Source organism: Phasianus colchicus, chromosome 1 (assembly GCF_987193195.1).
Source record: "Phasianus colchicus chromosome 1, bPhaCol1.hap1.1, whole genome shotgun sequence".
In the NCBI taxonomy this organism is placed as follows: Eukaryota; Metazoa; Chordata; class Aves; order Galliformes; family Phasianidae; genus Phasianus; species Phasianus colchicus.
Genome location: NC_143436.1, coordinates 94,336,363 through 94,350,868, shown reverse-complemented (window position 1 = coordinate 94,350,868; position 14,506 = coordinate 94,336,363). Strand labels below are relative to the sequence as shown.

Sequence of the window (14,506 nt, the reverse complement as noted above, 5' to 3'; positions counted from 1 at the left end):
AATGAGAAGAAGGTACAAAAATACTTAGTGTATCAGTATAGTTTCTATAAATTTTATATAGTTTTATATATAAATATATGTAAAATATATATTTTACATAGTTAATCCATTAAGCAGTAAGGAACTGTTTCTGGAAAAAGGAGCTTTACTTACCATGTCTTGGAAAGTATTTTGCTGCTAGGCTGACAGCCAAAAGGAAGGTGATAATGATGATAGTTGAAGCAGTAATGACATTGTAGGATGGAAGTGCAGCAGAGACAATGCAGTCATTTGCTTTTGCTGAGACAGAAGAAATAAAGCGTAAGTATAGGGCCCAACAATATTTTGTCATTTTCATGCAATAGCAGGTATGTCAATTATGGTGGTTCAGGCCAAATTCTAACTGGGATATTCAGCCTGAAAATACACCTGTTCAGTAAGCAAACAGACAATGCTGGCACCTAATCAATAGAAGCTCTTTATTCCCCCTTCCTGTGCCATGTACTGAAATTTTTGTCACATCCACAGAATCCAAAATGCTGGATCTCTGTCCAGAATGGGAGCAAGACAGACTTATAAGTACTTCTTAAAGCAACTGGTTAGTCTTAGTGGAAAAGGCTGAGCATTTCCAGAAAACTTCCATTCTCAAATACATTCCACAGTTTTCCTTACTGTTTTCTTACTGTTCTATCTAGATTTATTTATTTAGTTGATTTTCACTACTGGGTATGACTATTCTGCCACTTGGAAATATGAGTAGATAAGAGACCATGTATATGGTACAGGACAACCCTAATTTAAGAGAAAGGACACACTGGGTATCTGTTCATACGTCTTCAGATTTTCATCATCTACATTTAGCACAATTAAGCACCATCCAGCTTCTAAGATGCTATTTTGACCTGCTGTACAATCTGGCCTCACATGTCCCCCAGTGCAGAGTTTGTCTCCTGTGTTTATCAGAAGCTGTGTTCTGTCCAGAAGTACACATGCATGAAAGACTTTTTTAGAGGACTATTTTCACTTTGCCAAAGCGGGAGTGATTGCACTTCTTAAAAGTCAAAAGGCAAGGGCTTTGTGACTGCGTCCTCGTTGTTGATGGCACCCTTCTCTGAAAATGTGTGACAACAGTGTATTGCTATTACTTCTATTTTGTCACTCTCCTTTTCTCTGTATGATTTTCATAACCTTCTTTTTCTATCATGATCTCTAGGGAGATTACACACTATGCCCAGCAATAACCAATATTCATGAAGCACTGGCTTCCAGCATTTGTCCTGAAACTGAATGGCACTTCTCCTCACAACCCCCTTTGATTTTAGAAAGGCTGATAAATAAAGTACCTTGATGAATGAGGTACAATTCCTGGGAAACATAGCACTTTTCTAGCTTCCCTTGAAGATGTCTGCATCTCTACAGTGAAAACTTCAGACCTAGAGACATATTTTAAAATACTTCTTCTTTGGCAATAAGAGAGCCAAAAGGATTTTTTTTTTTTAATAATTTTTTTTTGCAAATCCCTTTCTGCTGCAAAACATGTAAACTGTAGTCTGCTGCCTTGCCTCATGCTGCTTCCACCTGTCCCTCACACTTTTCAAGGGGCAGACTTAGCTATTACATTATCACTTCTAGGCCAAACACAGCGATGGAATTTTATCTGTTTGAGTTAACTCTGTATTAAATGTGTACGAAAGCAGTATTTTGTCTAGCCCCCCAGCTAACATCTTCTGTCACTGAAGCAGGAACAAACATGCTTATGAAGTGAAGAAGTTCTTTGCAATCGCAACCTTTGAGGCACACACATTTCTCAAGTCCCTCCATTCAAATATCAGGTCTGTGTCACACTACTGGCAGTGAGACCATACTGGTACAGAAGAACACTGAGTGGTGGCAGCCCCAACCTGTGAGAGCCAGTGGGGCTGACACCGCCTGATCACAGCAGGATCCAATTGCCCTGTCAACCCAGCTGTGATTCACTACGGAGCAATGGGAAGCCTAAGCCATCTGCTCATTCATCAGTCAGTGATGTAACCCACCTCTCCACCTTCCCCCTGCCCTCCCCCCTTCAACTTAAGAGCCATTGAACTATCTTGGTGGACTGCTGATGGAATCACTGGGTCATCCTCATATGACCAGATATGCAGAGACCTATAACTTCCTCATAGAGGCAAGGTTCAACACAATACTTCTGTAATACAAACTACAAGGGCTGTTCCAAAAATAATACCTCCTACTTTTGGATGTTGGCCCACAACATCATGCAACAGATGGCAGCAGAGAGGCAGTCTGAGACAATAGCATCTGACATGGAGGAGCATTTGAAGCAAAGGTGTGTCATGTAATTCCTCCATGTAGAAAAAGTTGCAGCCATTGATGAATGTCAATGCTTGCTGAACATTTATGGAGACCAAACCATACGCAAACACAAAGGAGGTGGTGGGTGGTTCATTTCAGCAATTCTGCTGGTCATAGCAGCTGCGAAACAGAAGGCCATCTCTACTGGTGCAGATTTTTATGGACATGGCATGCCAGTTCTTGGTCTCCACTGGCAACAATGCATAACTAATAGCGATGACTATGCTGAAAAAATAGTGTTTTGTAGAGCAAATCCTCAGCTATTGATTAGTGTTATTGTGCTCTTTGTATTTGTTGTAGCTTCCACAGAAAGAAATAGGAGGTATTATTTTTGGAGCAACCTACATAGTATGAAAACCTACCTAGAAGCAAGCTGGTGGACCTGAGTAAGCCATCATATTCAACGAAGCAAGTGAAGTTGATATTTTTGGACACGTTGAGCCATAGTGTGCCAGTGACATTGTATGGGCTGAGGCTGGACTCGGACTCCCAGGTGGTATTCAGCACCACAGACATGTTGTTGAGGACTCCATAGATTTTGGGTTTGGGGAAACCTCCATGAGAAGAACATCTTACCACCATTTCTGTTGATTCACATGAACTAGCAGTTACTTCTTTTTCTACATTCGGCTTGCTGAAGTCAGCTGAAGAAAGAAAGATTTAGAAAACATTTAGAAACCCATGGTCAAAGCAAAGAGCCTCTCAAGATGTCCCTTGACTATCATAATCTGTTAGGCTTTTCTTATGCCTTGCATTTTCCCTCCAGCCGTGGCATCTTTTTCTGTAGACTATAGAAAATCATTTATCATTTATTTCTGATAAAACAGAAAGGAGGTTTTCTGGAAGGCATGAACTTAGAGTATGTGGTGAGGAAGAGATTCATCACTGCGGATTTTTCATGCGGCTAACTTCTCAGCCCTCAGCAATACTCCTCTCCATGGCTAGAGAGGGTTCTGACAGTCCAGTTCCCTATTTTCTTTTTGGTTCCCATAAAGACAACAGAATGTGACTCCTTGCACAGATGTCCATCATTCATTCACTCGGGTCAGCAAGCAGTGGCCAGATCTCAGGAGCTTGGGAATATTTTTGTGAGGAATTTCATTCAAGGGGGAGGGGGGGAAGAATGTTCCTTCACCACTTGTTTGGAGGATTTCTGGAACTCTCTGCTGCTAAAGGTATTCAAATGTATATATAAATATATATGTGTATCTTACCAGTATCTCTGCTTTTGGCAGAAACCAACCACCACAAAAACAGTGGTGCAAATGGAAAATCATGTCAATGGAACTTTTTGTAGCCTCCAAGAACAGATTCAGATTCATTTTGAGCAACTTGGATGAGGAACTTGAGTGGTTTCTTTGAGGTAAAAAGCCTCAAATCTTCAGCTAAGCTCAGCCTTGGGTTGTGGAGCTGCTGTGCAGCCCATGTGCAGGCCAGCCCCCAGGAAGTGCTGCTGTGGCACAGAGGACCCTTATAGGGGGCTTAATGCACACTCCAGCTCTCTTTCAGGCATCATGGTGAAAGTCTCTCTGCTACACTACGCTGAAAGCTTCAGGGAATATCCCTCCTCCCTAGAGGTTGGCACTAGAAAGCCTCACATGTGGGGAGGCAACCCACCTACCAGTAACAAAGAGGGTCACGGGCTCTCCACACAAAAGATGAGATCCAGGTTTGTCCGGTGAAGACTGAAGACTCTGAACAATACATTGGTAAGGGCCACTGTCCAGGATTTCCACACTGGAGATCCACAGGGTGAGGTTCTCCAAGTCCAACTTTGTCCGGTTGACATAGCGTGAATGCTCAAAGATCTTTTGCCCCCCTGAGTAGGCCAGCACCACATCCGTAACGTTCATCTGCCAATACACCCGGTAGTTTTGCAGGCTCTCTGAGCTGGGAATTTTGTAACAACAAGGCAGGCCGACTTTTTCCCCTGCTTTGCTTTTGACCACTTTCTTCTCCTGCGCACAGCCTGTTGAGGGGCAAACAAAAGGCACTGAGACAGTGGTACAGCCTTAAGCCAAGGCTTGCTGCACAGAGCTCACCTATTTCAGCTCTGTCTGCACCCATTAACATATTTCAGCCCTCCATCTGCTGAGTAGTCTAGGTCTTCAGCTCTGCACTGAGGGGAGGACTGTCTTGCAAATGTTTTTCATGTGATGCTCCAGTCCTTCTTAAGACTTAGAGCATACAATTGTTTCAATGTTAATTACTGAAGGCAAAAGCAGGAGACTTGCCTCCTTGGACAGAAATTGTTGTGGCACCTTGAAAACCACACTCTGGAGTAAAGAACTGCCATGACAGCCATAGGAAGGGATAAAAAAAAAGCAAACAAACAACACATTGCCCATCTGCTATCTCCTCTGCTCAGTGTTTGGGAAGTCCGTGTCCTAACTCTCTTGCATTCCCAGCTTCCAGACAGGGCCACAGTAGATAAATAGATTGTGGGTTTTGATTTGTGTTTTTGTTTTTTTATTTTAAAACAAACAAAAAAACCAACCATCTTAAGATCCCAGAAACAGCCCTGCAGTAATAAATAGCAGAAAAAGCCACATTTTCATCACTGTATTAGCACAGCATTCACAAATGACCAGTTTCACATAACGTAGCTAAAACAAATTTGTATTTTTGAAGACCTGTGGGCCCCCCCCCTTAAGCCCCCTTTTGAATTACATGCAAACCAGGACAGACATTCCTAAACTGCCCATGCCTGTGTGTCATATCTCAGCACACAGGTGTGTGCTTACGATAGCAATCTAGGACCCTTGCAAGGGGAAAGTTATAACAACTTTGACCTGCTGAGCACTGCTTTACAGCTTTCCTACTTCTGTTCCTCTTTCCAGAGGGCGGGTACTCACCAGTGCCAGGAGCACAAGTACAAGGGTGCAGCCCAGCCAGAAGCTTCTGCCAACACAGCACTGATACGCAACCCTGTGCTGCAGCAAAGCCAGGGCAGACATATCTGCTTTTTCCTGGTTCTGTATAGCTTCTGGGATGATGCTCATCCTCTACACACCCCTGTTCAGAAGATCGGGTTGTTTCATATTTGTCCTGCTTGCCTTAGCCTCATGCTGTTGGCACTTACCTCCAGGATTCAGAGATAACTCTCAGATACCAGGGATACCCACCTGGGTATCCCACCATAGCAACCAGCAGCTATATGACATGCTGACTCATGCCTGGTGGGCCTGAGGATGTGCTCTGAAAGCCTCCAGGTGTTGGGGAGAGACAGGCAGTACCCCAACACATTCTAATTTTGGGTAGTGTAACACTACAATGGAACAGAAAGCACAACAATAACAGCAGGGTGGCTGCAGCAAGTGAGGAGAAGCCCAAATGCAGCAGCAGGGGACACAAAAACAAAGGAAAAAAGTTGCTCACTCACAGAAGGCCTCAGGTAGACAAGGTTCTCCAGGTGAGACTCTTACCTCCACTGCCAACCCTTAAATGAGGTCTGAGAAGGGGTGGATCCTGGGTCCACCCTTTCCAGTCACTCAGCTGCATTGCTTGGCCCTGCCTTCCCACCAGGTGCTCAGTCACTGTTTCAAACCATGACTTAGCATTTCTGCAACAGGTAGCATTGTGGGTTGCATGCTGATGTTTAGCAGTCTCAAGGCCAGAAACTAAAATGACCTTTCACCCTGTCCTGCCTGCATGCTTTACATCAGACCTGTTGGAAATGGAATAGGATGTTTTAATACCCATTACAAAAAGTTGAACACGAAGCTAAATAAATAAATTCTCATTGAGCTGTTTCCCTCCCCCACTCAACCACCTCATCGATCTTCCAAAGGGAAAGGTCTGACACGCAGACACAATTTTCCCCACTACCTGTACTTCCTCTTATGAAGAGTGCAGACCAGAGCCACCAGGCAGGGGCAGACCAGGAACCCACTCATCCCACTGACCTGTTTCAGCCCACTGATCTGTGTCTGCTCACTGACCTGTGTCGTCCCACTCAGCCCACTGGCCTGTGGCAGCCAGTCAGTGGCAGAAAATGGTAGAAAAAGCCATTCTTGCTCAGGCCAAGGGGTGACACACCCAGCTAAGATTTGGCAGTCACAAGTTGACAGACTTCTTGACATCAGCAGCTTAGTCACTACTGATGTAGCTATCTTTTGTGAGCAGTCCCTGCCCTTTGGGAATGCACACATATCTTTGGCTTCCATAGCATCCCATGGCAGTGAGTTGCATGGTTTGATTTCATACTGTGTGAAAAAGCACTTGTTTCCATTTGCCTTCCAAGTGACCTATTCTGGGCTGTGATTCTTGAAGTTCCTCCCACTGCTTTCTGCATGCATTGCGTGTGGGTCTGCTTGTCTTTTTCCTCAACCACATCGTTGCTTTTTTGTACAGGTCAGCTCTTATGCTGACAAGACCTCCAAGAGCAGCCAGCAAAACTTTGGGATCGTGGATCCTGAAAATGACAATGCAGTTGAGTATGGATTTATTTTCTATTTCCTTTTGCAGCAACAGGGGAAGAGTAGGCGTACAGAAAATGTCAGTGTGACGGCACATCATGGGTTGCATGAGGTTCTCTGTGCCTTGCCCCTAAGAGTCTCCTTTGCCGCCAAAAGGAGAACAAAAACCTCCGTGACAGTACATATACTAGGGCTGGAAACTCCTGCTGATGTCACATCTACCCTTACAAGGCGCTGCAGCCTTGAAACTGCAACCTGAATGCTGAGGGCCTGCAGGAATCAAAGTCCATGAAGAGTCATTCAGCCCCACAAAAGTCCCCTTTCACTTTAAAGGTGAACTGCAAAGCAAAAATGAAAACTCAGTTCTGTCCCATTTCTGTGTTGAATGCTCTCCGTAGCCAGGCTGTGAGGGAGGCATCCGCCACGGAAATAATTTTTAATTACTTTTCTAGAAAAAGAAATAAGCCACCCTCCTGCCTTTGGTGAAGCCCACCCTCTCCCTCACTGTGTGCTTGTGTTGCTCCCTTGCTGGCAGCCTGCAGTGTGCGGCCGATGCTGACCCTTTTCCCCAGGCAGAGAAGATGCTCCATTCAAACTGCTGCTGTGCTGCAGCTGCCTCCAAAGCAAGGCTAATTGGAACAGAAAAGTGAGCTTAGAGGAAAGGCATTGGTTTTGTATGCTCTGAGAATCAGAAAGCAAGAAGGCCATTGGGTCTTTAACCAACATCTTTAGTCTTTCACAAAATCTTCAGCAAACCCACATAGAGGGAAAGACCCTGCCTGGTGAGCCTGGAAACCTTTGCCCCTCTGGAGGCAGCACATCAGACAGCGCATCTGCACACTTCTTCAGCTGGCACTTCTGCAGAAAGCTCTCAGGCAAACTGTCAGGCATTTATATTAGCTTGAACATCCAGAAATTTCAAAAAACTGAATATCTAAGGGGCTAAACACTCCCCATTGGTCTTTACCCCAGTTGATTTTACAGGTGATGGATCTGAATCTTTCAAAGATTTCCATAGCAAATGTCCTGTGCAACGCATGAATACTTTAAGCTAGGGAGGAATACTTTAAGCTAAACCAGCCGCTCTGCAGTGCTCCGGCAAAGCAAAGCAGCTGCTGTCTGTGTTTGGTTAGCTCCTGGCACAGTGACCTCCTAACAGGTCACGTTCAGTCACTCACCCCAGATGTGGTGGGAGAGCAGAGAACTCCTTTGTATTCTGAAGAAAACCTGCCTCCAGCTTCATTTGGCTGCGGCTCCATTCAGTCTCATTTCCTCCTACACGCTCACACTTGTCAGTGTGCCACAGCAACAAGAGGAGACGATTATTCCTAGTTCACACTGATGTCATGGCAGGCACAAGAAAGGGAGAGTGTTGGAAGAGGTTTCCTAAATGTTTGGCTCTGCTTGCTTTTGCAGTGTAACAGCAGTGTGAGCTGTGCTCCCCATCTCTGTGTGCCTCCATCTTCACAGCCCTTAGAGAATAAATCCTTGAAATCATGTGGTTCAGGCTGTGAAAACCAGAGATGTTCCTGCATCTACAGGCATTTCAGTCTCTCCTTCCATGCCATGAAAGCATCCAGAACGGCACAGGAGGTCATGCTGTAACTGAGTCACTGCTCTGTCATAAACCTGACTTAAATGAGAAGGAAACTCTGTGGATCACAAAAACTTCCATGATCTGTGATTAGTGACTGAGAAGGAGAAGGAGAATCTGAAATGCTTTGTTGAAGGCGCTCAGAGCAGCACAAGGGCCACGACAGCCAACCAGTCCTTCTCCCTTTGTTCCTGCTCTCTCCGGCCCTGTCTGGGAACTTCTTGAGATAAAAATCTGCCACTCTCTGAGTCACGCCAGCCCTGAGCTGGGACAAGCCCACCGCCTGGGTATGTCCAGTCTGCTTTGCTTATGAGATGAGTAAGACCGCAACTCCTCTCACTGCAACTTAGTTGGCACATGTCTAACCTCGGCACTAGCCAGGCCACCTCTGGGCGAGGGGCTGCAAAAGTACTTGGGAGATGATGGCGTTGACTGAATAGTTTCTAGACATCTCCCCCTTTCTTTCAGAGTCCTCCACATGAGTGTTTCATGGAAGGAGGGGAAGGGTGGAGGGCATGGTCATGTGTTGTTGGTGTGCATCGGAAAGGACACTGGCGGTGGGGACAGAAGGACATTTCTGACTTGGGGAAAGAAGCAGAGGGAAGTCTGTCTGAGCCTTCCCCTTCTCCATTCCCAGCACTGGGAGTGGGTGACCCAGCCAGAGGAAAAGGCAGGGGAAACACTGAATCTGGATGCCCGCAGAAGATTTGCATGTTTTAGTTCCTTTTGAGATGAAATTCCTGCAACTGGCTGAGCACTCTTATGATTCCCAAGTTCCAGCAGAAACTAGATGTGGCAGTTGTGTAAGACAGGCCTTTGGGGGGGATTTGTAGCACACGAAGACAAAAATAAACTTGCTAATTTTTTTCCCCAGAGACCGTGTCCCTCGCTGACTGTACCACTCTGTATTCCTCTGTATTTATCCCCCAGCTGGAGATGCCCTCAGATCATTCTATAGACTCTTCCCATACTGCCACTATAAATACTGCTGTCTTCACAGCAAAGCTTTGCGGTCGAGGTCTCCCTACTGCCGAAGGCCCTGGTTCCTTCAGTGTTCACTAAACCTCACTGCCTCACACGCTCCCCATGTAGCCAGCCCTTCTTGAGGCTAACAGGAGGTGAAAGTGCCCAGCAACCACAAAAAACAAGCAGTATACCTTTCACGTAAGCCTGCTCAGAATTAGAAATAATTTTTTATTTTTTCTGAACTACCTGTCCACAGCCACAGCACCATTTACCTGTGCAGGTAAGCCCTGTCTATTGGGCACATACAGCTACACTGCAGGGTCCCTGCCACAGACAGAGCAGCAGTGTGCAGGTGCCCCTTATACCATACGGTAGCATTTGGGGCTAACCAAGGCACGGGCATCTTTAGAGCACAGCGTAGCTGGAGGTGCCACCCAGCACTCAGCACTTTTATTTTTAGCCAGGCAGTCCCCTGGGACTAATGATGTTTTAAAAGCATAACAGTGAAAAAGCAGAAGCAAAGCTCGTGGCATTTCTGTGTTGGGAAAGATTTACATACTCTCAGACGACCTGAGAGCGGTGCCTGTCCAAGGGGACAGAATGGCCACAATCAAACATACAGTTCATATCCACAAAAAGAAAGCTGACTTCTTTTCACCAAGCTTAAGTGAGTCTAATGTGTTTGCCTTGCCACATCATCATGAAGAACAATATGTTTAAGGCATGAAGGTAAGAAACACAATTAGAAAGGAAGGAGGAGTTCCCCGAGCATGGGAGTTCTACTCCAGCCTGGCCTCCAGCTGCAACTGGATGACAAACTTGCCCTAATCTCACAGCCTTCTCACACAGAAAAAGGAAACCTTGCTCCCCCTTCCCTTCTAGCCCCATGTATTTGCACAGCTTTCTCTTAAGGGATCCCTAGAGGCTGGGTCAGTGTGACTTCTTGGCATGAAACAAGTGGGAAAAAGAAGACTTTCTGGCTGACTGGGAGCTGGATGAGTTCACCCCATGGTCAGAGAAGGGCCAGAGACAGCATCAGCGAGGGGACAGGAGCAGGATTTGTGTCAGGACACCTATGCCACCCTGACCACGCTGCAGCTCAAGGCAGCAGTGAGCTGGAGCGGTGTGAGGGCGTGCAGGGCAGCTTCAGGGTGTAAAAAATTCAGCCCCAAATTTTGCATGTTTAAATGTGGGAATGTCTGACATTCACATCACAAAGAGACTACAAATGCTTCGGTGCTCCAAGAAAAGGAAAAAGTTATTGGCCTCAGAGTGATAACCAGAGTTAATTGGGTTCACTCTGATCTAATTGGACACAACGTGGTTAAAATGTTGGACCTGTGCAAACTCCATGCATGTGTGTTACTATGATTTGACTGTGTAAGAATTTTGCTCGTCTGTTCAATATTTTTTCCTCCCCCAAATAACTGTTTCATTCAGAAAATCCAGAAATAGCACAACGGGATCTATAAAGAAGAACAGGAGCCCTTAGCTGGGTTTCTGTTTCTTCAGGCAGGCTTTACAAGAGGTTTCGTTCTGGATAGATAGGCAGACAGAAAACAGGAGTTCCTCAGTTCTGCTGCTGTAGCTTTTAAACCAAAGACTTTTCTGCATATCTGGAGCCGGAGGAGACAGACACTCATCCAAAAAAAGAAAGACAAAAAAAGCCGAGGACAGCAAGAGCAATAAGACAGAAACTCCATTTGCATCCACTGGTGAAATGGGCAAATCTCGTACACAAAGAAAAATTTCTGGCATCTCCGCCATGTAATTTGCCCTCAGCACAGCCCATGCTGGAGCTGGCACTGCAATTAGGCAGAAAGCACTTGGTGCTCATTACCAGCCCTCCAATATTCAGAGGAGGCCACAAAATAGATAATCTTCCTTACTCTTGGTACTCCTTTCTGAAACCCAGGTCCTCTCTGAGCTCCTTACTTGTGGTAAGATGTGAAGGGGATTTCCTGAGTGAGTTACTTGTGATCAAATATTCCTTTGCCATGCTGAGGAACGTGAATATTCCCCGTTCCCTTCCCCAGCTCTACAATAACTCTGAAAAGCTGTAGGGATTTCCCTCAAAACTTCCCAAAGATTTCATAATTGGGAAGAATCAAAAACTGGACAGTGTCTGGTAGCTGAAAAGATTCCAGGGAAGCCAAAAAGAAATACTCCATGGACCAGACATGGGGTGGCTGGTCCCTGCCATCAGCACCATTTCCAGCTTGGCACAATGGGCAGGGACAGGTCATTCTGGGCTACTTTGAGTGATGTTTTCCCAGTATAACAATCACATACTGAGAAAGAGGACATAGCCATCCTGCAGGCAGTAGGTAGGTGTGAAGGTGCAATGGCAGGCAAAAAACAAGCCCACAGGGATACCAGCAATAGACCATAAATAAATAACTTTGCGCTGTAATCAAGGCTGTAATTGAGGCTGTTCTGCTGCTTTTCCACCGCTCTGAGACAGCAGGGCATTCGTGTGCATCAGCATCTCCAGCAGCAGATGACATTTCAGGAGCAGCTCTAAATTACAGTGGTATTTCAGCAGGTCACCTCAGGTGAACCTCAGAGCAGGAAAATTCAGTTTATATAAATATAGATAGATAGATAGGTATACATAGTTATATGTATATCTCTCTATCTATATCTTTATATACATATATAGATATAGATAGATAGATAAATAGATAGATATATACATATACCATCAGGTGGGATTAGTTCTGAAGTTGCTGGCCCTCGTGCCCTGCTTAGTGCTGCAGGGAGTCATTGGAAGGGCCATGGCAGCTCCTAGGGCTGCACTGCTGTGCCATGAGAAGGTCAGAAGCTGGTCTTTGCAATCCCTGTGGATTGCCTAGGGGAGGCAGCACTTCCAAGTCCCGGAAAAGATCACATGTGACAGCATACCATGGAGTTCTAAGGATCACCAGTGAAGGAATACTCCTTTTGGGAGAGAAGGGTGGCGGGCTTTGTATGTATGCATACAAAGGGAGAAAGAAAGCACATCAGCTGTGCTGTCCTATCAGCCAGCAACAGGAATTCCACAAACTCACTGTGTGGGAAGGATCTAACAATTGCATCCCAAAAGCTGATTTAATGCTTCCAAAACAGCTTTTTGTCCACTGCCAAATCAAACCCTGCAATTTTATAATCAATCAGGTTTAGGAAAGTAACTATTCTCAGCAACAGGGTGACCAAAGTCAATGCAGTTTTGCTTTGTGTCTCCCAGCCCTCTCCCCACACCTTCCAGCTGATTCCCATCCCCTCAGTGCTGCTGTGCTGGTACAACCCCTTCCAGATGCTGTTGGCTGGGCATGAGGGGCCTACAGCATCCATGCTATTGCCCTGCCAGCTCTGCCTTCCTGTCAGCAGAGGTGGAAGCCGTGCAGGGAGTTCAAAAGTTACAAGCAGGGGTCGAAGAAACGGTTGGAGAGATGGCCAGCAGGATGAACGAGCATTCTTTTAGTGAAGCATATTGAAAAAGTACACTAACCACTAGTACTGCTAGTTTGCTGATAATACCAAACTCGTATTTCTAGCACTGATGATTAGCCTTAGGCTGTATATCTAAGTATTGCTCATCTTTGGACTTGGAATCGGCATCCTTTTTAGTAAACTTACAGGACTGATGAATTGATGTGCTCATTACTACATTAATAGCGTAACACAAACCCAGAAACTCCTAAATTACAGATGGAGAAACAGTTCTGCCCAGGATGAATTATTTGCTGACTGCAGGATGAGCAAAATATGCCCATGCCTGATGTGTGCTTTGCAAGCACAGAAGCCAGGGAAGGAGTGTGGGGAAGACGTGAGAACAGAGCTCACAGCGGGGTCCAGAGGCTGCTTTTTCACCAGCTGGCTCCGTGATTTCATCCCTGCTAAATTCTCTGAGTTTTGTTTTAAGATTCTGAGACTGAAAGTCAAAATGAAACCCAATGGAGAGTATCAAATATCTTGCAGTTTCACAACACCACCATGAAAACCTCCTTATTTTGCAGCAGTTGATTTTTAATCGAAGCCCCAATTCAGCCCCGGTTTGCTCCAGAGTTTCATTATGTGCAGTGAAACACCAGGACTGCTGGTAAGCACAGGCTGTGAGCACAAATCCCAGCTCAGGAGTGAGTTTTGCGTGCTTACAAGGTTAGCATTTCACGCATCTCAGAAGAATCAACCCAAACCCCTTGAGGTCTGGGTGATCTGTGGGCTTTCATGACTACTGTGGCCCGTACTGGGGACAGCCATCACGGTCCTCTGACACAGAGCTGTGCTGCCTGAGGGACCCCTTGTTGTGCCCTGTCTCACCACCACAAACTACCAAAGCTACCCAAAAAATGCCAGAAACTGCTCGATCACAGGAGCCCAGGAGCCAGCAGCTTGCTTCTCCCCCCAGACCCAGCATATTGTTTCTTTCCCATGGAGCAAGCTTGTGCCACAAACATCCTTCATCCTCCCACCTCAACAGCAGAAGTTCAGCAGCCAGGAACATTTGTGTCAGCCAGGGAGAGGCTGTAGGAATGCCTCAGCCATCTCTGTCATGACAGAGGAACTCAAGAAGCACAAGCTGGCCCTGACCAAGCCAGCACGCTTCCCTCACAGGGGGACACCATGATGCGGATGCTTCACTTACCCAAAGTAATGCAATAGAGCACGATGAGCCCGAGCCCGAGCCATCTCTTCAGACACCAGCTGGCTGGCACCGGCAGACACCCCATCTTCGTGCAGTGCTGGGCCAGAGCCGGAGCACCCGCAACCTCCTGCCACCTGCTTCCTCCTCAAGAACCCCCGGCACAGGCCTCGCCGAGTCTGCTTCCCTCTCTGTCCCTTTGGGCTTCACCAAGCGAGCGATGCCACCACCTCTGTGCTGGGAAGGAGGCAGGGGCTCAGCACTCGGCGACGGATCACCGCCGAACTCTCCTGGCTGCCTCTGCTGAGCCGTGGGACTTTCACTCCTCACCAGGCGCTGGGGGAAGGCTGGGGAGGGAGCGGGTGCTGATGCTGATAAGCTGACTCACGCCCACCCGCAACTTCCTCGTGGGGCATGCGCGAGGGCGGGCGCCCATGGCCACAGCCCCGCAGGGCTGCCCGGGGTGTGGGAGCCACCCGGTCCTCAAAACATAGGGGCTGGAGGGTGTAGGGCTTGGAGGGAAGGAAGGGCTCCTGCAGGTGTTGGGCGTAGCGGTCAGGCGGCATGGGC

The 14,506-nt window shown here is 46.6% G+C and overlaps 1 protein-coding gene across 3 annotated transcripts in view; it reads right to left on the bottom strand.

Moving 5' to 3' along the window:
• LOC116242113 (T-lymphocyte activation antigen CD80) overlaps positions 1-14,506 on the bottom strand; it is a 19,703-nt gene extending 5,197 nt beyond the window's left edge. The window contains exons 1-4 of one of the 3 annotated variants that reach the window (XM_031612711.2): positions 13,940-14,506; positions 3,956-4,303; positions 2,697-2,978; positions 154-279 (exon numbers count right to left, since the gene is read on the bottom strand). In XM_031612711.2, coding sequence (XP_031468571.2) covers positions 154-279; positions 2,697-2,978; positions 3,956-4,303; positions 13,940-14,024 — 841 coding nt within the window. In that variant the 5' untranslated portion in view covers positions 14,025-14,506. The remainder of the gene's footprint in view (positions 1-153; positions 280-2,696; positions 2,979-3,955; positions 4,304-13,939) is intronic. The other 2 variants (XM_090120787.1, XM_031612710.2) reach the window with 2 other exon arrangements.